Source organism: Mobula hypostoma, chromosome 12, assembly GCF_963921235.1.
Source record: "Mobula hypostoma chromosome 12, sMobHyp1.1, whole genome shotgun sequence".
Taxonomy (NCBI): Eukaryota; Metazoa; Chordata; class Chondrichthyes; order Myliobatiformes; family Myliobatidae; genus Mobula; species Mobula hypostoma.
Genome location: NC_086108.1, coordinates 66,610,205 through 66,634,359, shown reverse-complemented (window position 1 = coordinate 66,634,359; position 24,155 = coordinate 66,610,205). Strand labels below are relative to the sequence as shown.

The window sequence follows — 24,155 nt, the reverse complement described above, 5'->3', positions numbered from 1 at the left end:
GCTTTGCCTGTAAATCTTCTGTAGTGTGATAATTACTTAAATATACAAAGAAGGAACTCAACTACAATTTACTTTTGCCAATGTATTTTCTAAGATAATGGAACCATAGGGTCAGAAAACAATTTGAATGGGAAGGGAAAACTTTAATCAAATAACTTTTCAAAAGCCTTGGAAGTTTTTTGATCAATATAACTAAATATTTCATTGGATTGTACATTTATTAATTTATTATAAAACTGTGATACTATTTCTGGATTAACTCTCAATATTATTGTTGGATTTTACATTGTTTCAGCTTTCCAGCACCATAATGATAACACTACATGGCAGATTAATCTATTATAATTTATTTTGTAGCTTCATGTATATTTTTACAGATTAGTTTATTTTTCTGCTTTATACACAACTAAAATTAACTTGGATTTTTCCATTAACATAGCTTGATTATAGTTCTGGTATCTTCTCCATTATATATGATCACCGTATCACTGAAATGATATTAAACCACATAGGTCGGTACCAGCCCTGTACTAATTAAGATCATCTCAATCAGTATTATAGTATGTCAGTATAATTAAGTACCCATGTATTAGGGAGAAAGAAATTCCAGTCTATGCTCCTAATCAACTGATATGGCCAAATACCCTTTATTTTGTAGACTGTTATTTTGTGTGATGTTGGGCAGACAATTCATAGATGTGGCTCTGGAGTCTGGCACTAACTTGGTTTGGCTTTGCAATTTAAAAAAAAATAATTGACTGAATTTCTTCATTCCTTACGTTTTCATTAATTCACTTTCCCTTCACATTTTAATTCTACTCATTCGGTATGCTCTCTAAATGTCCATTGTTCAGATAATTCTTGACCATTATAATCCTGGATAGCAAATGTTGGTAATTATTTAATCATCAGGTTGTTCAAAGTTTGTTAATTTATTGTTCAATTTTACCTTTTTGAATGGAAATATTAGAAAGACTATGAACTCACCAAACAGGGCGCTGATGTTAATTGTAATTTACCTGTCAATTCTAATTGTAAATGATGCACTTGCAGGGTAGGGGAATGGCTGGTAAGAGCAGCATTTTAGTGCCCATCCTGAGAATGTAATGATGAGCTGTCCTCGTGTACATTAGGAACATGTATCCATAGGATGGATGGAGAGGGAGCATGTGCATAATTCAACATACTGTTGCAAGTATGCACCAAATGGCAGACAGTGTAGAACTGTGAGTCGCTGCAGCACACCTTGTAAATGATTCACATTGTAACTAACCATCATGCGCCTGTGAACCCAATAAGTGAAGATGGCTAATTGGGGCCAATTATGCGTGCTGCTTTGTCCTTGAGTGTATCAAACTTCTTCAAGCTGCAAGCACGCAGGCAAGGTAGGAAAATAGTCTAGTGTTGTGTAAAACAATAGTCTCTGTAGGTATTATTAAAAATTGACTCTCCCACATGTTACAAGCTTGACATCTTGTTGTACCAGACATGACCATACTGTTGAAGAATGTTGCCCTCAATTAAGAATGTTGTTAACTCTGATGAAGGTAGAATGAAAAAAGTTTCCCTTGAAAGTGCTGCAAAGAGTTGTGGAGTTGAGACAGAGTTATTTACTGCAGAATATTTTGCCTTTAACCTGCTCTTGGGGCTGGACTGGTGAGGATTCTGTTCACCCCCACCAAATATTAATGGCTCAGAACTTCAAAGTTCAAAGCAATTTTATTATCAAAGTACATATATAACATCATATAAAACCCTGGTGTTTCCATGCCACTGCCCTCGAACAGAAAATACTACAAGCACTGGATTCAGCCCAGCCCATCATGGGTAAAGAAAGCCTTCCCCAGCACTGAGCACATCTACACAGAGTGTTGTCACAAGAAAGCAGCATCCATCATCAGGGCCACCCACCGTCCAACCATCCAGATCATGCTCTCTTTCCACATTGCCATGTTGTGGTAAACTCTGCTGTTGTGAAGCACAATTGCAGGTCTTGGAAGTACAACTTCACCAGTTGTTGTGATGAGCATTGGTATCTGGAAGAAATCAAATGCTTCCCAGAGGAGTGTATGGGGAAATGAGCCAAATTCATTGGCGAGGTCCACTTTTTTTCCTTCCTGGTAGCTTGGATCTACTACCATTTCATGCTTGTATGTTCCAAATACTGGCGGAACCCTGGAATTTGTGCTTTCTGTACAAATGTATCAATACACTTGTCTCTTTCCAGGTAGCTGGCCAGCCACTGTGCTTACAGTGGAGAAGATTTTCCCCTCAACGCTCAGCAAGCAGATTGGTCGAAACAGACTGATGTTTTCTGTATCGTTTTCTTTTGGAATCAGGATGCCGCCAGCCCTTCTCAATGCTTTGGGTATTAGTCACCCCTGCCGTACTACCCTCATGAGCCTCCAGAGAAACTGCAAGATGCCCGGTGTTCTCATAAAGCCTTTTTGGTACTCCATTAGGCCTGGGAGCAGATGCTGCTCTTGCTCGTCAGACTGCCTTCTCCACTTCTCTCCATCTTGGAGGGTCAGAATCCAGGTGGTAGTTGGGGGACTGAATTGGCAGGATGTCGGATGGAATGATCATGTGTTCCAGCCTTTTGAAGTCTGTGTGAATCTTTTCCAGGTGCTCTTCCATTTCCTGCTTTTATGAAGTCAAAATTTCACTTTATTTCCGGTGTGAAGAGACCTTTAGTGAACTTAAAAGGATATTTGTAGAATCGTGTACTTGTTTGTTCTTTCTTTCTACTCAGCTTCCTTGGGTTCTCAGCTCTTTGCTACTTTGTCAGTCGGCTCTTGATATCTGCATGAAGTTGGTTGAAGCCTTCCCTCTCACTGTCTGGGGCTTTCTTCACTGTTTCCTTAGCTGTCTCCTTTCTCGAACCAGTCACTCAATCTCCTGCTGCCTCTTGGACTTTATTAGTGGTGATGACGTCTTTCTACTCTTCCTTGCACTGACTCCAAATTGCACTCTCCCATAGCAGTAGATTATTTCTTCCATTGCATCCAACTTCTTTTCTGCCGTTCCTTTTAATTGCTCCAAATTTTTCTTCAAGTAGTTGTTGATGGCTTCTCACTGTTTCTTATCAGCAGTTTTAGGACTCTTCACAAACTGTCTATGCCTTTTGATCTTTCTCTCCTTAGGATATGTTGGTGGTTGGGTAGGTCCCTCAGCTGGGATTTCTGTGCTAATTTCCTCAGTGACAGGGATGCTGATGCTCTGCAAACTTAGGTTTGTGTCCGGTTGCTGCACTTCACTCAACTCAGTTGACTGACTTTGCAAGAAGTACTGGTCAATGTGAGGCCCCTGTCTCTGCTCCCTCAAGTACCCTGTCCTCTCTTGATGGATCTTCAACCCTTTTCCTGATGTTACTTTCTCCCACCCACAGATGCACACCCAACGCTTGTGTCCCGCTACTGCTGCTGGTGTTTTGGTGGTCTCGTGCAGTGCTCTCTTTATTCATGGTAGATTCTGTTCCTAGGTCTGTCGCCATGTTATCAGTCATTGAGCTACTCTTGCAGGCTCTAGGAACATCTTCCTTTGTTGCCTTTTCATAGCCATTAAAGGGTGTCTCCTACATGCTGAAACAGCGTTGAGGACTGTTGCCGTGGGTAACTAGCCCATGACAGTCCCATTGGGGTCTATTCCCTCCTGTCAGCTGTCTTTCCATGAGTCTCAAGGTCTTTCCCTTGTCATCAGCTGCCTTTTCACAGCAGTCACTGGACAGGTCCACTTAATCAAAATCAGAAAACACAGGATAAGATGTCAATATCCCTTGTGCCAATGAGTCATGAGCATTTGCTCGAGACTGCCTTGAAACTGGAAGTGGCACAGGGTTGACACACAGGGCTTTTTGATTAGCCGACTACATCTCTGGAGGGCTCAATCATCCCAGAGTCACCACCCCCATTGTGTTCTCCCTTGTTGCTATCCTGGAGCCCAGGAAAGGTCTTCTTGCTTGATCCAAAGCCAGTGACTGCTTCTTTCTGCCACTTCTGATGTGCCTCTGATGGTTGCCGTGGAGTCTGACCATGGATCCCTAGCTCCATCAGCAATTTGATGGTGGATGTGGCTATAAATCCCCTACAAGCCACTTCCACAGAACAAACTTTGGTTTTCCAGCCCATTACTGAGTTTCAGCCTCTAGATCTGCATAGTGTAGCCTCTTGCACTCATAAGCTTCAGCCACTGAATCCTCCCATGGGACTGTGAGTTCCATGATATAGACTATCTGTAATGAATTGAACCAGAGAACCAAATTTGGTCCAGAGTTGCCACTACGCCTATGCGATGGCTTTCTGGAGCCTCTACCTGGACCTCTTGTATCCTGCCTGGACACCAGACCTGAATACTACTGATCTGGTCCTCAGCAGGTTGCAGATCTCATGGTTCATATAGGGCTTAGACTATAAGAACGTAAGACATAGGAAAAGAATTAAGCCATTCAGTCCATCTAGTCTGCTTCGCCATTCCATCATGACTGATCATGGATCCCAGTCAACCCCATACACCTGCTTTGTCACCATAACCTTTGATGCCCTGACCAATCAGGAAACTATTAATTGGGGAAGACTCTGAATGATTTTTTGGAGCATACTCATAGAAACATAGAAAACCTACAGCACAATACAGGCCCTTCGGACCACAAAGCTCTACTGAACATGTCCTTACCTTAGAAATTACTGAGGGTTGCCCAGAGTCCTCTATTTTTCTGAGCTGCATCTACCTGTCCAGGAGTCTCTTAAAAGACCCTATCGTATCCGTCTCCACCACCGTCGCCGGCAGCCATTCCACGCACTCACCACTCTCTGCGTAAAAAAAAAAACCCTACCCCAACATCTCCTCTGTACCTACTCCCAAGCACCTTAAAACTGTGCCCTCTCATGCTAGCCATTTCAGCCCTGGGAAAAAGCCTCTGACTATCCACACGATCAATGCCTCTCACCATCTCATACACCTCTATCAGGTCACCTCTCATCCTCTGTCACTCCAAGGAAAAAAGCCCAAATTCACTCAAACTATTCTCATAAGGCATGCTCCCCAATCCAGGCAACATCCTTGTAAATCTCCTCTGCACCCTTTCTATGGTTTCCAGATCCTTCCTATAGTGAGGTGACCAGAACTGAATACTCATCTCTAAATGTGTTTATGAAGTCCATGACAACCATGGTGTATTCATTCAGAGCCTCTGATGAGTCCTTGAACACTGCCCAGTTCTCCAATCAGAAGCGATCTCTGGAGCCTTGCTCTTTAGCTCCTACCTATATGCAGGTAGAAGTGTTCAGATTTACTGAAGTGTGGTCTAGGCATGGAAAGGTAGGCATTCCCATTCATAGTATAGCAATGGAAGTCAGGTCACTCCTCTGAGTGCTACTGGTACCATGTAACCCAGTACTACCTGTCGCATGGTCGGATGGGCGGCGACTAAACCAGATCCCCCACCAGGCTTGCCAGGTGCAGAGGGTGGATAGACACCCTGCAGGGCGAAAAACAAGACCTGTCAAAGGGTGGATGAACCCTCTCGTAGGGTCAGCGGCCATCTAGCAAACACGTGCTGTGAAGCGTGAAAAGGGCATCCCTTGCATCGAAGCTTGGTCTGGCCATTCACTGCAACAGAACTTCCCCCAGCCGTCTTGGACCCCACCATGCTGCTGGATCCGGGAGGGGATGTCGAGGGGGTGGGTCTGGACCTGTGCAACCCCCTACTCACCTAAGATCCATTCATGCACACGCTGTTCCTTTCTGAGGAGTGGGGTATAAACCCCACTAACTGACTGAAAGGAACCATCATCATCCTATGGGATGGATAGCCAGAGAGTGAGAGATACCAATGGTCAGGTATGTTAGGATCCCCTCTGCTGCAGATTATATGTTGATGATAATTGGGCAGAGAGTTCTTCAAATGAGCTTGACTGAAGTTCCTGACAATGATTTGAAAGGTGTCGGGGTAGGCTGTTTCTTGTTTCTTGCATTCAATATCTTGCGTGCCTGCACAATATCGCCTTTGGCGGTATGTAAACTGCGATCAGGAATACAGAGGAAAACTCTTTTGGTAAGTAGCTTGATGATATTGTTCTCTATTTTTGGACCATTCATTGCCAGAAGTTATTTTCTGCTTATCAAGTCAAGCCTGTATGCTGTCCAGCTTCTCACTGCATATGCTTATTGACTGCAGCGTTGTTTGGGGAGTTGCCAATGGAACTGAACAATATGTAGTTATCAGGAGGATGGCTAAACTAGACAATGCCTTTGCCATTCCATGATGATGACCTGACATATGATTACAGCTAGTAGATAGTTTACTGCCATTTTCAGTTGCACTTGAACTCCCTGATTTGCGATCAGTGAAATACTGATGACGTGAGGGGCATTCATTCTCATCTCCTGACTTTACTTGACTCAGCAAAGGCTGTGGATTGAACAAGAAGTCAAATGTAGCAAATTACTTTTTTTTTACTGCTTTTGATTCCTCTCTATTTTTTATGCTTTTTCCTTCTGTTCTTGTTTCCCATTTCATTTCGTTTTTCTGCTTTTGATTCCACTCTATTTAAACATATTCATGACTTCATTTCCCCACATACCCCGGGCATTCTCTCTTCTCTCTGCTCCCATCAGACAGAAGATACCAAACTGTGAAAGCACATACCACCAGGCTGAAGAACCACTACTACTCTGCCACTATAAGACTACTGAATGGTCTTTTGCAGGCAGGTTTGCTTGAGCTGTTCAGGAGGATTTAGTCTAAGTTGGCAGGGGGATGGGAACCAAAGTGATAGGGCTGAGGATGGGGCAGCTGGTATACCATCAACCTAATGTATGGGGAGACTGTGAGGAAGGACACACCGATGATACGACAAAATTGCAGTCAGGGGAATGAGTTGAAATTAACAAGGGGGCAAAATCGAAAAGGGTGATGAATACAGGTCTGAAGGTGTTATACTTGAAAGGAAACAGTATACACTATAGCAAAAATTGATGGGAAATTACAGGATTGGGAAGCTTATTAAAACAAACAGAAGGCAAATGAAAAAAATCATATGGAGAGAAAAGATGAAGGTAAACTAATCAATAAAATAAAACAGGATACCAGATTTTTTTTTCCCAGATATAGAAAGAGTAAAGGAGAGGCGAGAGTGGATGTTGGACCATTGAAAAATAATACTGAAGAGGTAGCAATGAGGGACAGAAAAATAGCAAAGTTAATAAGTATTTTGTGTCAGTCTTCACTGTGGAAGAAACTAAGAGTATGCTGGAAATTTGAGAGTTTCAGGGGGAAGAAGTGAGTGTAGTTGGTATTACTAAGTAGAAGGTGCTTGGAAAACTAGAAGGGCAGAAGGTAGATAAGTCACCTGGACCAGATGAACTACACCTCAGGTTCTGAAAGAGGTAGCTGAAGAGATTGTGAAGGCATTACTAATAATCTTTCAAGAATCACTAGATTCTGGAATGGTTCCAGAGGACTGGAAAATTGCAAAAGTCCTACCACTCTTTTAAGAGAGGGAGGCAGAAGAAAGAAAATTATAGGCCAGGTAGCTTAACTTATGTGGTTGGGAAGAGGTTGAAGTCCATCATTAAGAATGAGGTTGGGGTACTTGGAGGCACAAGATAAAATAGGTCAAAGTCAAGATGGATTCCTTAAGGGGAAATCCTGCCTGACAAATCTGCTGGAATTCTCTGAATAACAGGCAGGATAGACAAAGGAGAATTGATGGATGTTGTTTACTTGGATTTTCTGAAGGTCTTTGACAAGGTACCACACATGAGGCTGTTTAACAAGATAAGAACCTATGGTATTAAGGAAAGATACTAGCATGGATAGAAGATTGGCTGACTGGCAGGAGGCAAAGAATAAAGGGAGCTTATTCTGGTTGTCAGTGGTGACTAGTGATGTTCTACAGGGGTCAGTATAGGGACCCCTTCTTTTCATGTTATATGTCAATGATTGGAATGACAGAATTGATTACTTTGTGGTCAAGTTTGCAGATAATATAAGGTTGGGCGGAGAGGCAGATAGTGTTGAGGAAGCAGTGAGTCTGCAGAAGGACTTGGACAGATTAGGAGAATAGAAAATAGAAAATAAAATGGCAAATGTAATATAGTGTAGAGAAGTGTGTGGTCATGTTCTTTGGTAGAAGAAATAGGGGTGTGGACTATCTTCTAAATGGGGAGAAAATTTAAAAAATCAGAGGTTCAAAGTGACTTGGGAGTCCTTGTGCAGTATTGCCAAAAGATCAACTTGCAGGTTGATTCAGTGGTAAGGAAAGCAAATGCAATGTTGGCATTCATTTCGAGAAGACTAAAGCATAAGAGCAAGGATCTAATGCTGGGATTTTATAAGGCATTGGTTTGACTGAGGTTGAAGTCTTGTGAGTAGTTTTGGACTCCATACCTCAGAAAAGATGTGTTGGCATTGGAGAGGGTCCAGATGAGGTTAATGAGAACAATTCCTGGAATAAAAAGGTTAATGTCTGAAGAACATTGACGGCTCTGGGCCTGTACTTGCTCGAGTTTCAAAGAATGAGGGGATATCTCATTGAAACCTGTAGAATATTGAAAAGCCCTAATAGAATGGATGTGCAGTGAGTGGTTCCGTAGTGAAAAGAGGGACATGCATTTAGAACAGAGAAGGAATTTCTTTAGCCAGAGGGTAGTGGATCTGTGGAATTCATTGCCAGAGGTAGTTTTGGAGGCCAAGTCATTAAGTATATTTAAAGTGGAGGTTGATAGGTTCTTAGTTAGTCAGGGCATTAAAGGTTTCTGAGAAAAGGCAGGAAAATGCCACATGGATTGTGCCTTTTATGGCTGTAGAGCATTGAGAAAGGGTATCAACAAAGCATCGGTAGCTTGATGTGAGGTTCAATTAGCATCAAGCAAGACCTGTTCTAACACCTGTTTCTCGGTGTAAGTCATCTCAAAGCTGTTCTTTCAGGGGTCTGGGTTAATTCCAGATTACTTTTGGAAATGACAATAGTTGACATGATTTTTAAATGCATTAGTTTTTCAATGTAGATTAAGGAAGAAGTCAGCTTCAAAATCTTTTATATTTTTCCAACCTTCTACTGAATGCCTTTTCTTCTTATCAGTCTTGCAAAGTCTTGCCAGGTAGCCAATTATACTTTATACTTTATTGTCGCCAAACAATTGATACTGGAGCATACAATCATCACAGCAATATTTGATTCTGCGCTTCGCGCCCCCTGGAGTACAAATCAAAGGTAAATATTAAAAATTTAAATTATAAATCATAAATAGAAAATAGAAAAGGGAAAGTAAGGTAGTGCAAAAAAAAACGAGAGGCAGGTCCGGATATTTGGAGGGTACGGCCCAGATCCGGGTCAGGATCCGTTCAGCAGTCTTATCACAGTTAGAAAGAAGCTGTTCCCAAATCTGGCCGTACAAGTCTTCAAGCTCCTGAGCCTTCTCCCGGAGGGAAGAGAGACGAAAAGTGTGTTGGCTGGGTGGGTTGTGTCCTTGATTATCCTGGCAGCACTGCTCCAACAGCGTGCGGTGTAAAGTGAGTCCAAGGACTGAAGATTGGTTTGTGTGATGTGCTGGGCTGTGTTCACGATCTTCTGCAGCTTCTTTCGGTCTTGGACAGGATAACTTTCATACCAGGTTGTGATGCACCCTAGACGAATGCTTTTTATGGTGCATTTATAAAAATTAGTGAGGGTTTTAGGGGACAGGCCAAATTTCTTTAACTTTCTCAGGAAGTAAAGGCGCTGGTGGGCCTTCTTGGCAGTGGACTCTGCTTGGTTGGACCAAGTCAGTAACTGTCACTCATTATTTGAATCCCTGGGCAGATATTAGTACAGTATAGGATTTCCATTTTCATATCATAGCCAAGCTGGATGATCATCTTTCTCTTTGTTCCCATTTCTAATTTCTGACTTCCCTTTTTTTCCTGTTCAAGTTCTCAATTTTGAATAAATCCTGATCTATATGACCTTGTACCAGACCCATGAAGGGTTTATAGGTCTTAATGATATACATTAATTACAGAAGATACTGCAGCCAAATCAACTACTGTACATAATGTCCTTATAGTAGTAAAATATCTGAATACACTCTTCAGGAGGTACATAACCCATCCAATATAACGCCAAGCCACATTATGTAGCTAATATGATAAGAGTGCAAAAATTTGGTGGGAGTGATATCTATTTAATAAAGGACTTGAAGGAGGAGAGTAGTTAGAAAGCTGGAAACAGTTAAGGATGACATTCCAGTGCCTCATGCCTTGGCAGCTAAAAATACCTAAATTTGGGAATAATCCAGAAGCCAGAATTATAGGGCCTCATATTTTCAAAGGTTATTGAGCTAGAAGTGATTTCAGTTACCTTTCACTTCAAAGTTAAAATTACTTCTCATGTTCCTAGTAGTGTGCTCAAAACAGGAGGCTTTTCTCTTCAACACCAATCAAAACCTTATTGTACAGCAAGAGATGCAAGATTCCTCATAAAGCAATCTGTCACAATGACACCTCTATTTATCCTTTTGACCCAAAGTGCGTCACCTGGAAACAAACTTTATTTCAACCCCAAAGCCCCTAAAACACCAGGGTCAGTAAGTTGACCCCGTGTCAGTCACCACTGAAGCCCATTGCTGGTTGTAATGCAAGGTGCAGACAGGTCCTGCAAGTCACCAGTCCATGTACAATGAAAATCTTGCAATAGTATTTCCTGTTAGATTTGGAGTCTCAAGGAAAGCACTATTGACCCGAGGAATACATCACTTCATTGGTCTGACACCTGTTTTATCTGGTAAGACTTCAATATACTTCTGACTCCAGCATTCATAATGCCTGAAATGGAGCAGAATAAATAGAAGATAAATAATCTAAATCTTCAGCCAGGATAGCTCGTCTTCCCTGGTCTATCACAGTGAAGATTTACTTTGGAAACCAAAAATATTGACTTTCAGCATCTGCAATCACAAAATATCAAACCATGAATATTTAATTTCTAGATAAGTATTAATGAATAAGTAAAATTAAATGTAAAGTTAATAAGTAAAATGTTTTTGCTTATATGAAGTAATGAATCACATTCATCTCATCTGCACGGAGGACGGAAGTACTCCATATGGATTGTCTTATCATATAGTGCATAAGATGATAAGAGGCACAGATAGAGTGGAAGCTAGTGAATTTTCTCAAGGCAGCAATTCTCATTCTCTCACTCTCTCTCACACACACACACACACACACACACACACACACACACATTATATATATAAAAAAATCGCCCAACTCCTGACCGTGGATCCCACCTTATCCAACTCTGGTTCCAGTGGCCCTGCACGCACCCCTGACCCTGCTGCCTCCTGCTAGGACCTCAGTTTGATTGGACACCCCAGACTGTGGAGTTCACTGTCTCCAACACCAGCTCTGATGACCCTGGACTCCTCCAGAGCAGTGACACAATTGTCACCAACCCCAGTTCCAACAGCCCTGAGTGGATTCAAACCTTGGATTCCACAGCTACCAACTCCGGTTCCTACGACCCCAGATACCTTCAGACTGCAAATTGTGCGGGCTGGGCCTGTGGCTCTGGCTCTGTCTCCAGCCTGGAACTTGGCCGCCAGCCGAGACCTTCCTTGCTGCTGCTGCCGCTACTGGCCCCTAGGTTCCCCTTCCCCTTCCCCAGAACCATTCTCCAACCCCAGGTTTCTTCGACTCTACTCTTGGATCCTCAGAGCCTCCATCTTCCTACCACCCCTCATTCCCTGAACACCCTAACCCTCCCCCTTGCTCTGACAACTCTTCTTCCCCCTTCAGTCCCAGCTCTAATCCATGCTGTCTCTTCACCATTCCCGCCGACCTCCGACCTTCCCCTCACTGAGGCAAAAATTCTGTCCTTAGCAAGGGCTTGACTTTTGTCTTGCTTTGCCCGTGCCTCAGCGAGTTCCACACCCATTACACCAAACTCTTCTGTTGTCTCCATCTCAGAGCCTACTTCATTGGTAAGAATTCCGCACCCCACACCGATGATCCTTTCTCCTGTCTCCAACCCTTCTCCTCTTCTTGGAGACCCTGCGCTGGCCCTCTGCCTGCCCCAGAATCCTGCTTCTATTTCTGTGAATATGATTAGATCACAAGTAGAACAATTTCTACATCTCATGGGGTAGTTGTACTTTTAGCCCAGAAGCATCTGTTTTTGCTCATTTTGTGCACTGGCTATGGACTGATTGGCCTCCTCCTCTTGTGCTGTATGAAGCTATGAAATAAATTTCTCCACTGGGTTAATTCATTACCTGGTTTAACTCTTAACCTTCTGGTTCAGTGTTCAGTCTCAAAGTTCCATGTCTAGGCCCTGCTTAGGGTTGACTTCAGATGGAGGAGTGTAGGCACAATAGTTCTTTCAAGTATTTCTGGATCAGGAGGAGGAAGGTGTCACCCTGCCATCCTGGTTCTAGTTTACCACACAGCTGTTGTTGCTAGATTGTTCCTGTGTGCATCACCAATCCTGGTCAAATCTGCTTCTCTTCTGATGCTTCCGGTCATCTATTTTTGAAATAACCTGTTGAATCTTCCTAGAATGACATGAAGAATGCTGTTTTGTTTAGCTACTAATTATAGAACTGTTGCTCAGGCTGAAATCAGCACATTTGTAATGGGTAGGCAGGTGTGGGAACTGGAATATATTTTAGGGTTCACTTTTAATGGAGAAAAATTATAATTCCGTGGAATTTATAGCTAGTTGCAGCAGCTGGTGTGGCTGTCTATTATTAGGCTGCATTCAACTCCACTTGACTTAGAAATGCAGATGTTCTAATGCTGCACCCAAGCAGGTCTGCACGTAATGGGAAATTATTCAGCATGAGCCCAATGTTAGAGATATTATGGGACATACCCCATTTGCACATTTAAAAAAAGCTAGAATGTACAATAATTTTCAAAACTTGTACTAAAACTGGTTCAGCTCAGTTCTGTAATGATCTATGACCTGCAGCAATGTATCTTCAAGATGAGACAAATGGCAAATTCAGTGATCTGGTTTGAATCATGTAATGTGATTGAAAATTCACAATCCTATAGTTGCATTAAACTTGCACGTGTTTAGCAGACATCATCCAATAAGTACATGGAACAGATTCTACGTAATAGGAGCAAAATTTTATTCACTTACTGCAAGTTGTTCCACAATACAAGTTTTGGTTGGCCAGAGAAAATGATCATTGGCCCTTCTATCTAGTTCCAAGTGTGTTATTACTTCATATCTTTATGTTGTATGCAGTAGTTAGAGTTGGACCATTTTGCTACTGATCCAATCTTCTAAAAAAGTAATATTCTATCAATCTGATGCATGCACTTGAGAATTTCATCTTAGGTGAAAATGTGGTTCATATTAGAAGGATGTCTGCTTCAACATTTTTTTGGTCCTTATCATCAGATGAAATACTTGTTATATTGAGGAGTTGAAGTGATTCATACAATATAATCTTTCACAGAACTGTGTGTCCTTCTGCTGTCCATTAAATTTGCCAATTCATACCTTTGAAGCAATCCTTTTAAAAGATTTAGAGAAAAGAGCACTTTGCAACCTGGTCAGCAACGTATTCTTGAATAGTGAACCTAAAATGTTTTCCACATTTGATGATGTCTGAACAATCTCTATACTCAAAGTCCATTTATGGCATCCAATTTGCCACTTAAATGTAGCTGATTCCATGATTTCATCTTATGCCTGGATTTTGACTTGAAATGAGCACGAATTGAAGCTTTTTATGGCATTGGTCAGACTGTACTTGGAGTATTGTGAGCAGCTTTGGGCCCCCTATCTAAGAAAGGATGTGCTGGCATTGGAGAGGGGCCAGAGGAGGTTCACAGGAATGATCATGGGAATTTAAGTGTTAATGTTTGAGTAGCTTTTCATCGTCCTGGGTATGCACGCTGGAGTTTAAAAGAATAAGGGGAGAATCTTATTGAAGCCTACCGAATATTAAAAGGCCTGGATAGAGTGGACGTTGAGAGGATGTTTCCTATAATGGGAGAGCCTAGGACCAGAGGGCACACCTTCAGAAAAGAATGATGTCCCTACAGGCCAGGGATGAGGAGGAATTTCTTTAGTCAGAGGCTGGTGGATCTGTGGAACTTATTGCCAATGACTGCTGTGGAGGCCAAGTCATTGGGTATATTTAAAGTGGAATTTCATAGTTTCTTGATTAGTCAGGGCATCAGTGGTTACAGAGAGAAGGCAGTAGAATGGGGTTAAGAGGGATAATAAATCAGCCATGATGGAATAGACTTGAGGGGTCAAGCAGCCTAATTCTGCTCCTATTTCTTGTGATTTTCTGGTATAACTTCATTGTCTCCCAAGATAGGAGGTCTTGACAGCATTTGAATTTCCCACTTTCAATGCTCAGCTCAATTTTCAGGCAATTTGTATTGACACTGTACTGCAACTCAAAATGTTTAAAGTAGTAGAAGGCCTAAAGGATAATTGGGAATTAGTCTTACATGGTAAAGAAGGAAATAGAAGTGATAGGGTCAGTGATCAAGACAGACAAGGGTAACCTATTGCTTCCTTGAATACTTCATATGGCTTGTCAACATTTTGAGTGATCTTCTGAACTTAGAATACTATGTCAGTGTGTCACTTTCTCAGTTTTGTTTATTTAACATGATTTAGTAAGAAATTGCTGATAACACCAAAAGATGGCATTTATCCATTAGTTGAAATATAGTCATGTAACAAATACATATAATCGACAATTCAAATGAAACATTAGCCATTCTAAATTCAAGTGACCCATGTGTTACAGCAGTTTGACTAATGGTAATTTTCCCTTATGGAATTTGCAAATTTATACAAAAAACCTGATATATAGAACAATTCTTGTTTAAAAAGAAAACTGAAAGAAATGGAGGCACAGCTTATGGACGTTATTCCCTAGATATCTTCATTTCTTCTCCCTAACGTTCAGTTTCAGTCAATCCCTGTTCTTGAAAATATCTTGGAAAACAAAATTTTAGACGATGGAATCTGAAACACAAACAGAAGTGCTGGAAGAATTAGGCCAGTGATTGGCATGTGTGGAAGAGAAACCAACGGGTTCTTCCATTTTTTCTTGAAGATATGAAACAAAGAAGATTAATACTTTGGAGGAACTTAACCAGTCAAACATCATTCAAAGGGTAAAAGAATGGTTGATGTTTCAGGTTGAAACTCTGCATCAGGGCCCAAGTGCAGCAGGTCTTACACCCACATCTTCCCCACCCCGCACTCCTCATCTAATCACAACCACCTGGCCAACTGACTTCCTCCATCAGATTGTTCATTGCTTCATACTCCACCATCCGCAGTCTCTGGTGTCTCCTCGCCAATTATAATTAATTCAGCCCTAAACTAAAGACTTACAGGGAAATACCCTCCAATTAAACTGGCTTAAAATGAAGTTAAATCCAGAATTTTAAGTGAAGGTGCTGATCATTACTTTCCTGATGTCTCATTGCAACTCTTTTGTGCAATTTCTCTTTGCTTACCCTCAATAATTAGTTTTCACTCATAAATGGGAATACAATCTTGACTCCTTCCGCTGGTCTTAATTATTTACACTGAATTTGTTGTTAAACTCATTCTGCACGTGTGTGAATGAGATCAGAATATATTTACACATAACTAAGCAACAGGTTCTACAAACAAATAATTTGGTGTGCAACCAGATTTGATCCTCACAGGAAATTACTGTTTTAATGGTAACAATAAGAATCTGTCATTTTACCATGTGGCCTTTGAAATCTTTTATAAAGACCTTAACTACCAGTCATTGTGACTCCATTTCCAGGAGCATTTAAAGGCGCCAAGTTTGTTGTTTGATTGCAGGTAATAACATGACCTGCATTCACTGGGCCATGTATGTTTAAAGATTAAACTTGATGGAAAACATTACTGAGCTAGATTAATGCCTTGTCTGAACTTCTCTGGCATAAAGTTTCTCATGAAATCAATCCTGTTTTATATTTTATTTAACTTAAATAAGCCTACAAACACATGAAATACCGAAGTGGCCACTTGAGAGATGCATTTTGTTTTAAGGCACGTAACTCCCTTTCTTTGTTGTAGTCTCACCGGACTGGACACTTAAAATAACCAAGAGTGACACTGCATAATCCTATTGTAAAAATTGCTGGAGTCCATAAGTGGACAACTGACTCTTGTCTACTTCACGTTTGGTGGGAAGCCATGCATTATCTCACTTGACATCCTTTGACAGCTGAGATAAGAATCACAGAAGAGGCGGGCTATTGGAGAACATTGTGTTACTCACCATCTCTCACTCAACTTGAGTGACATCATGGTGTGGCAGTTGGTGTGATACTGTTGCAACTCGGGGCAAAGTTCAGTGTTCATTCCAGTGTCCTCTGTAAGAAAGTTTGTACGTTCTTCCCATGTGCACGTGGGTTTCCTCCAGGTGCTCCAGTTTTCTCCCATAGTCCAAAGACTTACCAGTCAGTAGGTTAATTGGTCCTTGTAAAATGTCCTGTGATTAGGCTAGGGTTAAATAGACCAGTTGCTGGGCGGTGCTGTCCATTGGACTAGAAGAGCCTGTTCCACACTGTCTCTGTAAATAAATAAACAAACAAACATAGTGAACACCAGCCTAGAAATTGAAGAGGCATGATTTAATCTATGTTCAATTGCACAAGCTTTCACTTCCTGGTAAAACTGTGTGCATTTAGAATTGCATTTAGCACTGCTGTATGTTACTCACCTTCACTCAACTGACTATGTTACAGTGCAAATAACGCAATGGACCTTTGCTCTCTGGCTGATAGATATTGGAGTTTTTGGATGCAACCTTGGCCTTTGGTGAACTTATTTACTGCTTCTTTCTTACATTTATGTCTGTTAAGAAGTGAGATTCTGGTGACACCAGGAAACCTGACCCTACCGCTACCAACTGATGGCAGAGAGCAGAATGTGCCTAGAAACAAAGATGTGCCCAGACCCAGATCTTCAGTAACCCTGTATCAAAAGCACTCCAGGTTGATGTACTTGCAAGCCCAGGTTTTCCCAGACTAATACACGAAGATACGAGAAAATCTGTGGGAAGGCCACAGTCATACCCTCATACCTAGACATCTCTCTCCATTGAGGTCAAGTTCAGCTTGAATTTTGACTTCCTCATTACCGGTCTTGTCAACTGCTCCAGAAAACCTCTGTTCTTTCTCCCAATTTGCTGCTCACTGTAGCATCACAGAGATCTATAGCCACTGTATGTGCCCAGAGATGACAGCAAATCTTTTAACTTCAGTGAGAAGCAAGTTTCATCTTGGGTGCTGGGATTTGCCAAGAGCATACCAGTTCAGAATTGAGGGACATGAGATACAAGCTGAAGAATGGCAGGAACAAGGGCAGTAGAAGGGTGACAGAATGTTGGGGGTCCACTTTCTGCACTGACAGTGTCATCTCCTGAGTAGAAGTTCTGATGTATTTCCCTATTCAGAATGCAAAAATTTGCCAAAAACCACATTTAGTTGAGCCTGAACCTATCCAGAACTGTACTGATTCTGTTTAGCACACAGTTCTAGGTGCAAACCAACAAAGCATTGCTACTAAAAAGGTTCTGGCCAATTTTGTGACTTTGGTATAGAATCCAATGTGCAATTAATATTCTACACACCATTATATCTAGCGCAAGTTTAGTGAACCAGACGAAAGATAGAAACTAATTTACGGTCAAACTCTGTAACAGGCCTGAAGGATGTCAATTTATTTTGTAGATGTTTCTTACTTCCTAGCCAGCTAATAATGGCCTCTTCTTTTCTCCCTTCAGTACAACTATTGTGCCATCCAATATCAGGATTATCAATGGCTACATCACAGTGGAACCTGCACGTGAACCATCACATCGACAGAAGCAACATCCCATCTTCAACTCTACTGCAACAGCCACAGTCCCATCAGCAACGGCACTCATCTCTGGGGTGGTCTGCTTAATCTGGAATCTGTTGTGGCCCTCGTGACCCGCTGAACATTTTACCTTAACCCATAACTTGTTTGTTTTATTTAAGAGAGAAACGTTAAAGAGATTTCTGATGCTAGGTGACAGAACTTCTCGCAGTTACACATAGGAAGTGCCTTTTCCTCAGCTCAGCAGACGCTCAAGGCCTAATTGCATCAGGTCCATCAGGTTCTCGGTGACAACACAGAAGAGCATAAGATGAAATTCTAAAGCTGGGACAGCCACAATATGACAGCATCTTCTTTTTGTAGAAGGGTATTTTTCCCCATGATGTTATGGGGCATTGTAAATTTACTTTTCAAAGTTTATTTGTTCACATGAATAATGTATATTTATTCCCCATCAAATGTTAAATTTTTTGTGTATATGATTCCATAACATATAAAAAGTTCAACGTTTTACCACAATCTAACCAGCAAAGATGAATTTTCTACCAAAGGTCTGCTATTAGATGGAAAATGTACAAAAAGGTGCCTTTTCACCAGCCCTGTTTGCTCTCACAAGTCTTTAATGATTCGATTGATTGTTCATTATATCTAGGAGCTCGGAAGACAATTGTTGAAGTTTTGGTACTAAAGACACCATTAATGCAGGGATTGATAAAGAACAATTGGATATTTTGCTGGAAAAGCATAGATAGGCAATCCACAGCTGAACCAAATGCAACAGGTGGCCGGTAACCTTACTCAGCTAGGTTTACACATGCATTACAAAAGGTGAGATCACACAGGAGCTTCCATTTTACAGCCATCATGAGGCATCAGTACTGCCACTTTACTGCCCGAAGCACCAATGCTGATGTGGACAGTCTGCAAGAAAAACTCATTACATTTAGAGTTGAATTTGCATATGAAAGAATGGCTGCATTCATGCTCATATTTTTTTAGAGGAGATTAAGAACTTCCATTTATTCTATATGCCTGATCTTTTCTGGTTTCCCTATTTGGAGTATCATCACTATTGTTGAACAGAGAACCACAGGAAATAACACAGATGCAACAATAGGTTCATGGCAAGCACCAAGATAAACAACTGATAAACCTGGTTTTGATTGATCAGTGTCATTGGTGGCACAAACAGCACCCATGCTCTTCAAATGACATGCTCTAAGTCTTTAGAAATAAGTAGGTGGGGTTTTCATTTACTATCCCATTTGAAAGGGGGAAATTCAAGGCATCCCCAATACAGCAAAAGATATCTGCTACCTTACTGTGTTCAGGGCTGTTCTGAGACTTCAATCCTTGAGCAGGCTGCCTTCTTCTCATTCTACATGTTTGTGGATAAATCTATGTGATACAATGCTTCAGGAATTATAAGAGCTGATGTCTGATCTGAACTGATTGCAATTGGAAACACTCATGAGACAAAAATGGAAAAAGTTGGCCAAGCTTGCTGGTGGCATCCAGTAATCACTGCCGGAGAGTACCTGCAAGCTATGTCAGACTGAAGTTAGTTAGTACTTTGACTCACAGATGTACAATCATTTGAGGGAGGTGCTTCATGTGAAATCATTATTCAACCTGCCCCCTTTGAACACTCTAAAAGTGCCCTAGCAAGAATATTAGGCCCAGTCAGTGGTCCGCTCCACAAGTACGTGTGCAGATCGGAGGGAAAAAATATCACCCACCTCCACTATACTCACCCAGACTAGAAATGCTACCACTGGAGTCGTCAGTGATCAGCATCTACAAGGGGGCAAGCAGGCACATCAGTAGAGCTAGCATGTCTAGGCTAGTCCAATCTGCCTCGCATGGTAGAGATTATTCTGCCTGTGCACCACAAGAGTTGAAGGGCTGGAAATTAATTTACTGGGCTCTAAAGTCAGTCATTCTGCCTTCAGTAGAAACAATAAAATCTCTTCCTCAATCAGTTCAGCCTCATTAATGATTGGGCTGACAAGAAGGCCAAAGTGTGGTATTACAGATGTCTGTGAAGGGTACAGTCACTGAACTAGTCTAGAATTTTCCCCGATACAATTCCTTGATTATGGAGATTGATGGAGTACCTACTCTTAGAAGAACCTAAATGGACTAGCCATTCCCAGCAAGCAGGTTGCGGCTCCACCATGCGTGAGAAATTCCTTAGGAAATCCGGGCTTTCTTACTGAATCTGAAAATATTGCATACTATTTTAATGGTGTTAGTTGCAATACTCAATTTGATCTGAAAATCTGTCCTTTTCAATTTCTTTAAACATTCTCTTCATACAGTTTATTATAGTTGTCTGTATAATTTCACAATATCTCTCAAGTTCACAGATACCCCTTTCTGTGTCAAAGTTTACTTACAGAATATTTCTCAGCTGATGAGCACATCTGATAATTTACACTTCCAAATCCTGTGATGACCCTCCGGTCCATCATTATTTAACCACATTCATGGTAAATGATTAAATTTGACCTTTCCCCAGTTCAACAAATCCTCAGATTGACTTAGCAACTTTTGTTGAACTCCTGTTCCTTTTTACTGCCAAACTAGTTAATAAAAAATACTCCCACATAACCCTCCATTTAAGTAATGGCAAGTTAACCTGCTGGGTTGGGGAAGCTTGTGACAAAGAGTAGGAGTGCATCAGCTAGTTTGCTTTCTCTCCTCAGAGACCAAACACCTAGTCAGACATATCTTGTAATAGGGCATTCGCTGTTGACAGGATGCTGCCACAAACAGTTCACTATCCCCATGGAATAAATCAGACAAAAAAAAATGGCAGCAGGAAAGAGATTTCCAGTGGAGTACCTCCGGGCTCAGACAATGTGGCAAATACAGGCACTGCACAGCATGCCTTTCACTCTTGGCTTTGCCTCAAAAATAAATCAACAAGTGCATTGGTTCCATGCCAGCACCCAACTGGAAACCGTCCATGTTCTCCTGTGTCACTCTCTCTTCTGTTTGCTCATGTTGCTCTCACTGGGCCCCTCACCTTACATCTTTCATCTTGCCATTTTGTTTTCTGATCTTTAAGTGAGACTTTCTCTATACATGCCAGTTTCTAAGTAGGTGGGCGAGCTCCTCTGGCAACAGTGCTGTGTTGTCAGGGATTAGGATAAATAGGAAGGATCCTTGGTGGTAAAGTAGTCTCACTTTATCAATCCACCACAACTAGACAACACCCATGTTACAGTGGCAGTTCTATACTATTTTTTACAGTCAGCCAGTGTCTTTGTTTCAGTTTAACCCAATTATGAAGGCAATAATTTGAGTTTTTGTTTTATTCTTGGTATCGTTGTGCATCGGATTGAGCAGGTGGCAAAGCAAGAATCTGCTCAGTTGCAATCCTTCCATTCAGTCAACTCTGTTAGGCTCATGAAAACACAAGCATACCAATTAAAGGCTTGGACTTTGAAACCTCTTTATGAGTTAATAAGAACATGGGCAATTTAATTAAGACTTCAGCTCTGGATTCCCACCCATGACTTACTTGTCAGGAATCTACCTCTCCTTAAAAGTATTTAACGACTCTGTTTGCACTGAGCCTTGGGAAGAGAGTTCCTCACGTGCCTCAGAGAGAAAATCACCTCAAATTGTGTGTGACCCAAGAATTCAGGATTTTCCCCACAAGAAACATCACCTTCATATCTACCTTATCAAAACTCAAGGATTTTGTATGTTTCAATCAAATTCACATTATTAAACTCCAGCAGATACAAACCTAGCCTGTCTGATCATTCCTCATTTGACAGCATACAATTTCAGGTATCTGTCTAACAAAGCTTGGCTGAAACACTTCCAACACATTAAAATCCTTCTTTAGATGAGATCAACACTGCACCATATGTGGTCTCACCACAGTTTAAGATAACCAAAACATAGCCTTCCCATTTTTGTATTCAGACCTCTCACTAAAGAATGGCAACCCATCAGTTTTTTTAATGACATGCTGTGCCTGTATGTAATGCCTTAACCTTGAAGATTTCTGCACCTTGTGGATCTACACCCAACTATGGCCTGGCACTTTTTGGAATGACAGAAGGATTTTATAATAAAAACTATAATTGCATACCATATGTGCCTTTTTCCACTCCTAAAATACACAGACTGCTATCATCTTTGCAGTATTGTGTGTCATTAGGGGAAAACAGATCATCTGAGTCCCTGTAGTAAAGGCAAATCAGTACCAAAAACAAAGCTGTTGAAATGGTCCAACTTTTGCTAACTGCTTCTTATCACCAATTAAGTATTAGTTCTGGGAGTTTAATGATCAAAATTGTGATGTGTCCAGAGAGTTCCTAATGAACTTTCACATGTCCTTTGATGATATTGCTTCTATTTTGTCAATGTTTAGAGCTTAATATTGAGCAATTGTCAGTAGGAAAGAAAATTAATGACAAAGTAATGCAAGAGCTTTACATAACTTCCAAAGCATCCTCTTGACTAAGGTTCAGCAAGGTAACCCGAGACGTCAACCGCCAGAAGTGATCATTTGCTTTGATTCTGTTGACTTCTACAGAGATGTCACTGCACTTTTCCATTACTTGTCAAAGATTTAATATGGACCATTATCAATATTGAAATATTACGGTAAAGAATAGATCTGTACACTCACCAAACACAAGGACTATTATGAATTAGTTGGTATGCATTAAGTTATTACAGATACAAAATATTTTATTTTTTTCATCTGTTTTGGCATACTTGTAACATATTTTGTTGCTTTTCTCAGCACATTGTTGTAAAAGATTCTATTAATGTTATTTTTTCCAGAAATATTATTTTTTTAGTGTAATGTAATGCTGTATTGTAACAAATCAGAAATAAGTATTAGGGTAATACAACCAAGTCAAAGTTTTGCAGAAAAAGGCAAGATGGTAAGAGGAAGTGGATTGACTCCATAGTGAGCGTTAATGAAAGGATCTTATAAATTTAATTCAATGTGTTTATAGATATTATAACTGATTTAAACATTTTGTATTCTTGTAGAATGTAAGTACAGAAGCTCACTCAGTATTTTTTTCTTCTTTTTAGCTATATATCAATGGCCCTACTTACATGGAGATGTGGCTTAATAAGCTGTTGAATTCGGGCATTTGCATTTGCCAGAGGTTCACCGGTTTTACAATTCCATTAACATGTTATTACGTAAATATTATTCAAATTTGCCCTGTAAAAGGTAACTTTATTTGACAGAAATATTTTAATTATTTGCTATTTAAAAATCATGCTTGAACCATTAAAATTTCTACCCATGGAACCATTTTGCATTTTTTCACTTAACATAATCACAAATTGGGTGGCGATGTCGATGTTTTAATATTATGAAGTTTGAAAATTATAATTCCTGGTTGTATTCAGTGGAAAAGTGTTAGGGATTCAGACAGACTGATTCATTCCAGACAGAATGATAGAATGGAATTAACATGTTCAATGTAAATATGGCCATAGTTTGCATTAATCATATGAATGTAGAAGCATACCAAACCTGATCAAGAATTACTTTGTTTACAGTTCATGTGACTGTACTTGTCACAAAATTGTGATTTTGTTTTTGGGAAAAAAAGATAATATAAAGAGTCAATAAATCATTATAATTTCATAACTATCTCCTGAGATTCTCAAATGCATCAGAAAGTTCCTTAAAAATGATGCTCTTGCTGCCACCTTGTGACAGAAGGCAGTATTAACAAGGCAAGACTGCCGATTTTACTAAGCATGACATTTCTTTGATTTCACAAAGTATCTTTATGTTGCAATCATAAATGGTTTTCCAACAATAACATGTGAGTTTGAAATAACATCTTAAAAGGAAATCCACAATGAAAAATGTAAATGTCTGCGAGAGAAAAAAGAATCAGTGCCATTTGGCATTCAGCAACATAGTGGCAGTTATAAGTCACTGGCCAAAGGGAAAGTAAATCTTCCTTTTTAGCTGAATAACATGACTGAATAAAAGCTTATTCGGGTACAACTTTTATATCCATTCTACATGGGAAGCTCTTGTGCTATGGTCTGTATTTATTTGGGCTTGGGTTAGGTAGATTTAGAGATACGAGACTGAAAGAAAACAAACTGCTAGAGCAACTCAGTAGATCAGGCAGCAAAAAGTTAATTAGATATTCAGGTCAAGACTTTGCATCAGTCCTGAGTTTTTTTTTAGTCTGCTTAAACTTCTTATATATGCTCTACAACCAGTAGAGTTAAAGGGTCTCAACCCAGAACATCGACTGTTTACTCTTTTCCATGGATGCTGCC

At 40.6% G+C, this 24,155-nt stretch overlaps 1 protein-coding gene across 1 annotated transcript in view; it reads left to right on the top strand.

Annotated features, from left to right (window-relative positions):
- Nucleotides 1-23,469, top strand: part of trabd2b (TraB domain containing 2B) — a 430,972-nt gene extending 407,503 nt beyond the window's left edge. The window contains exon 7 of the mRNA XM_063064307.1: nucleotides 17,782-23,469. Coding sequence (XP_062920377.1) covers nucleotides 17,782-17,971 — 190 coding nt within the window. The 3' untranslated portion in view covers nucleotides 17,972-23,469. The remainder of the gene's footprint in view (nucleotides 1-17,781) is intronic.
- The last annotated feature ends 686 nt before the right edge of the window (nucleotides 23,470-24,155 follow it).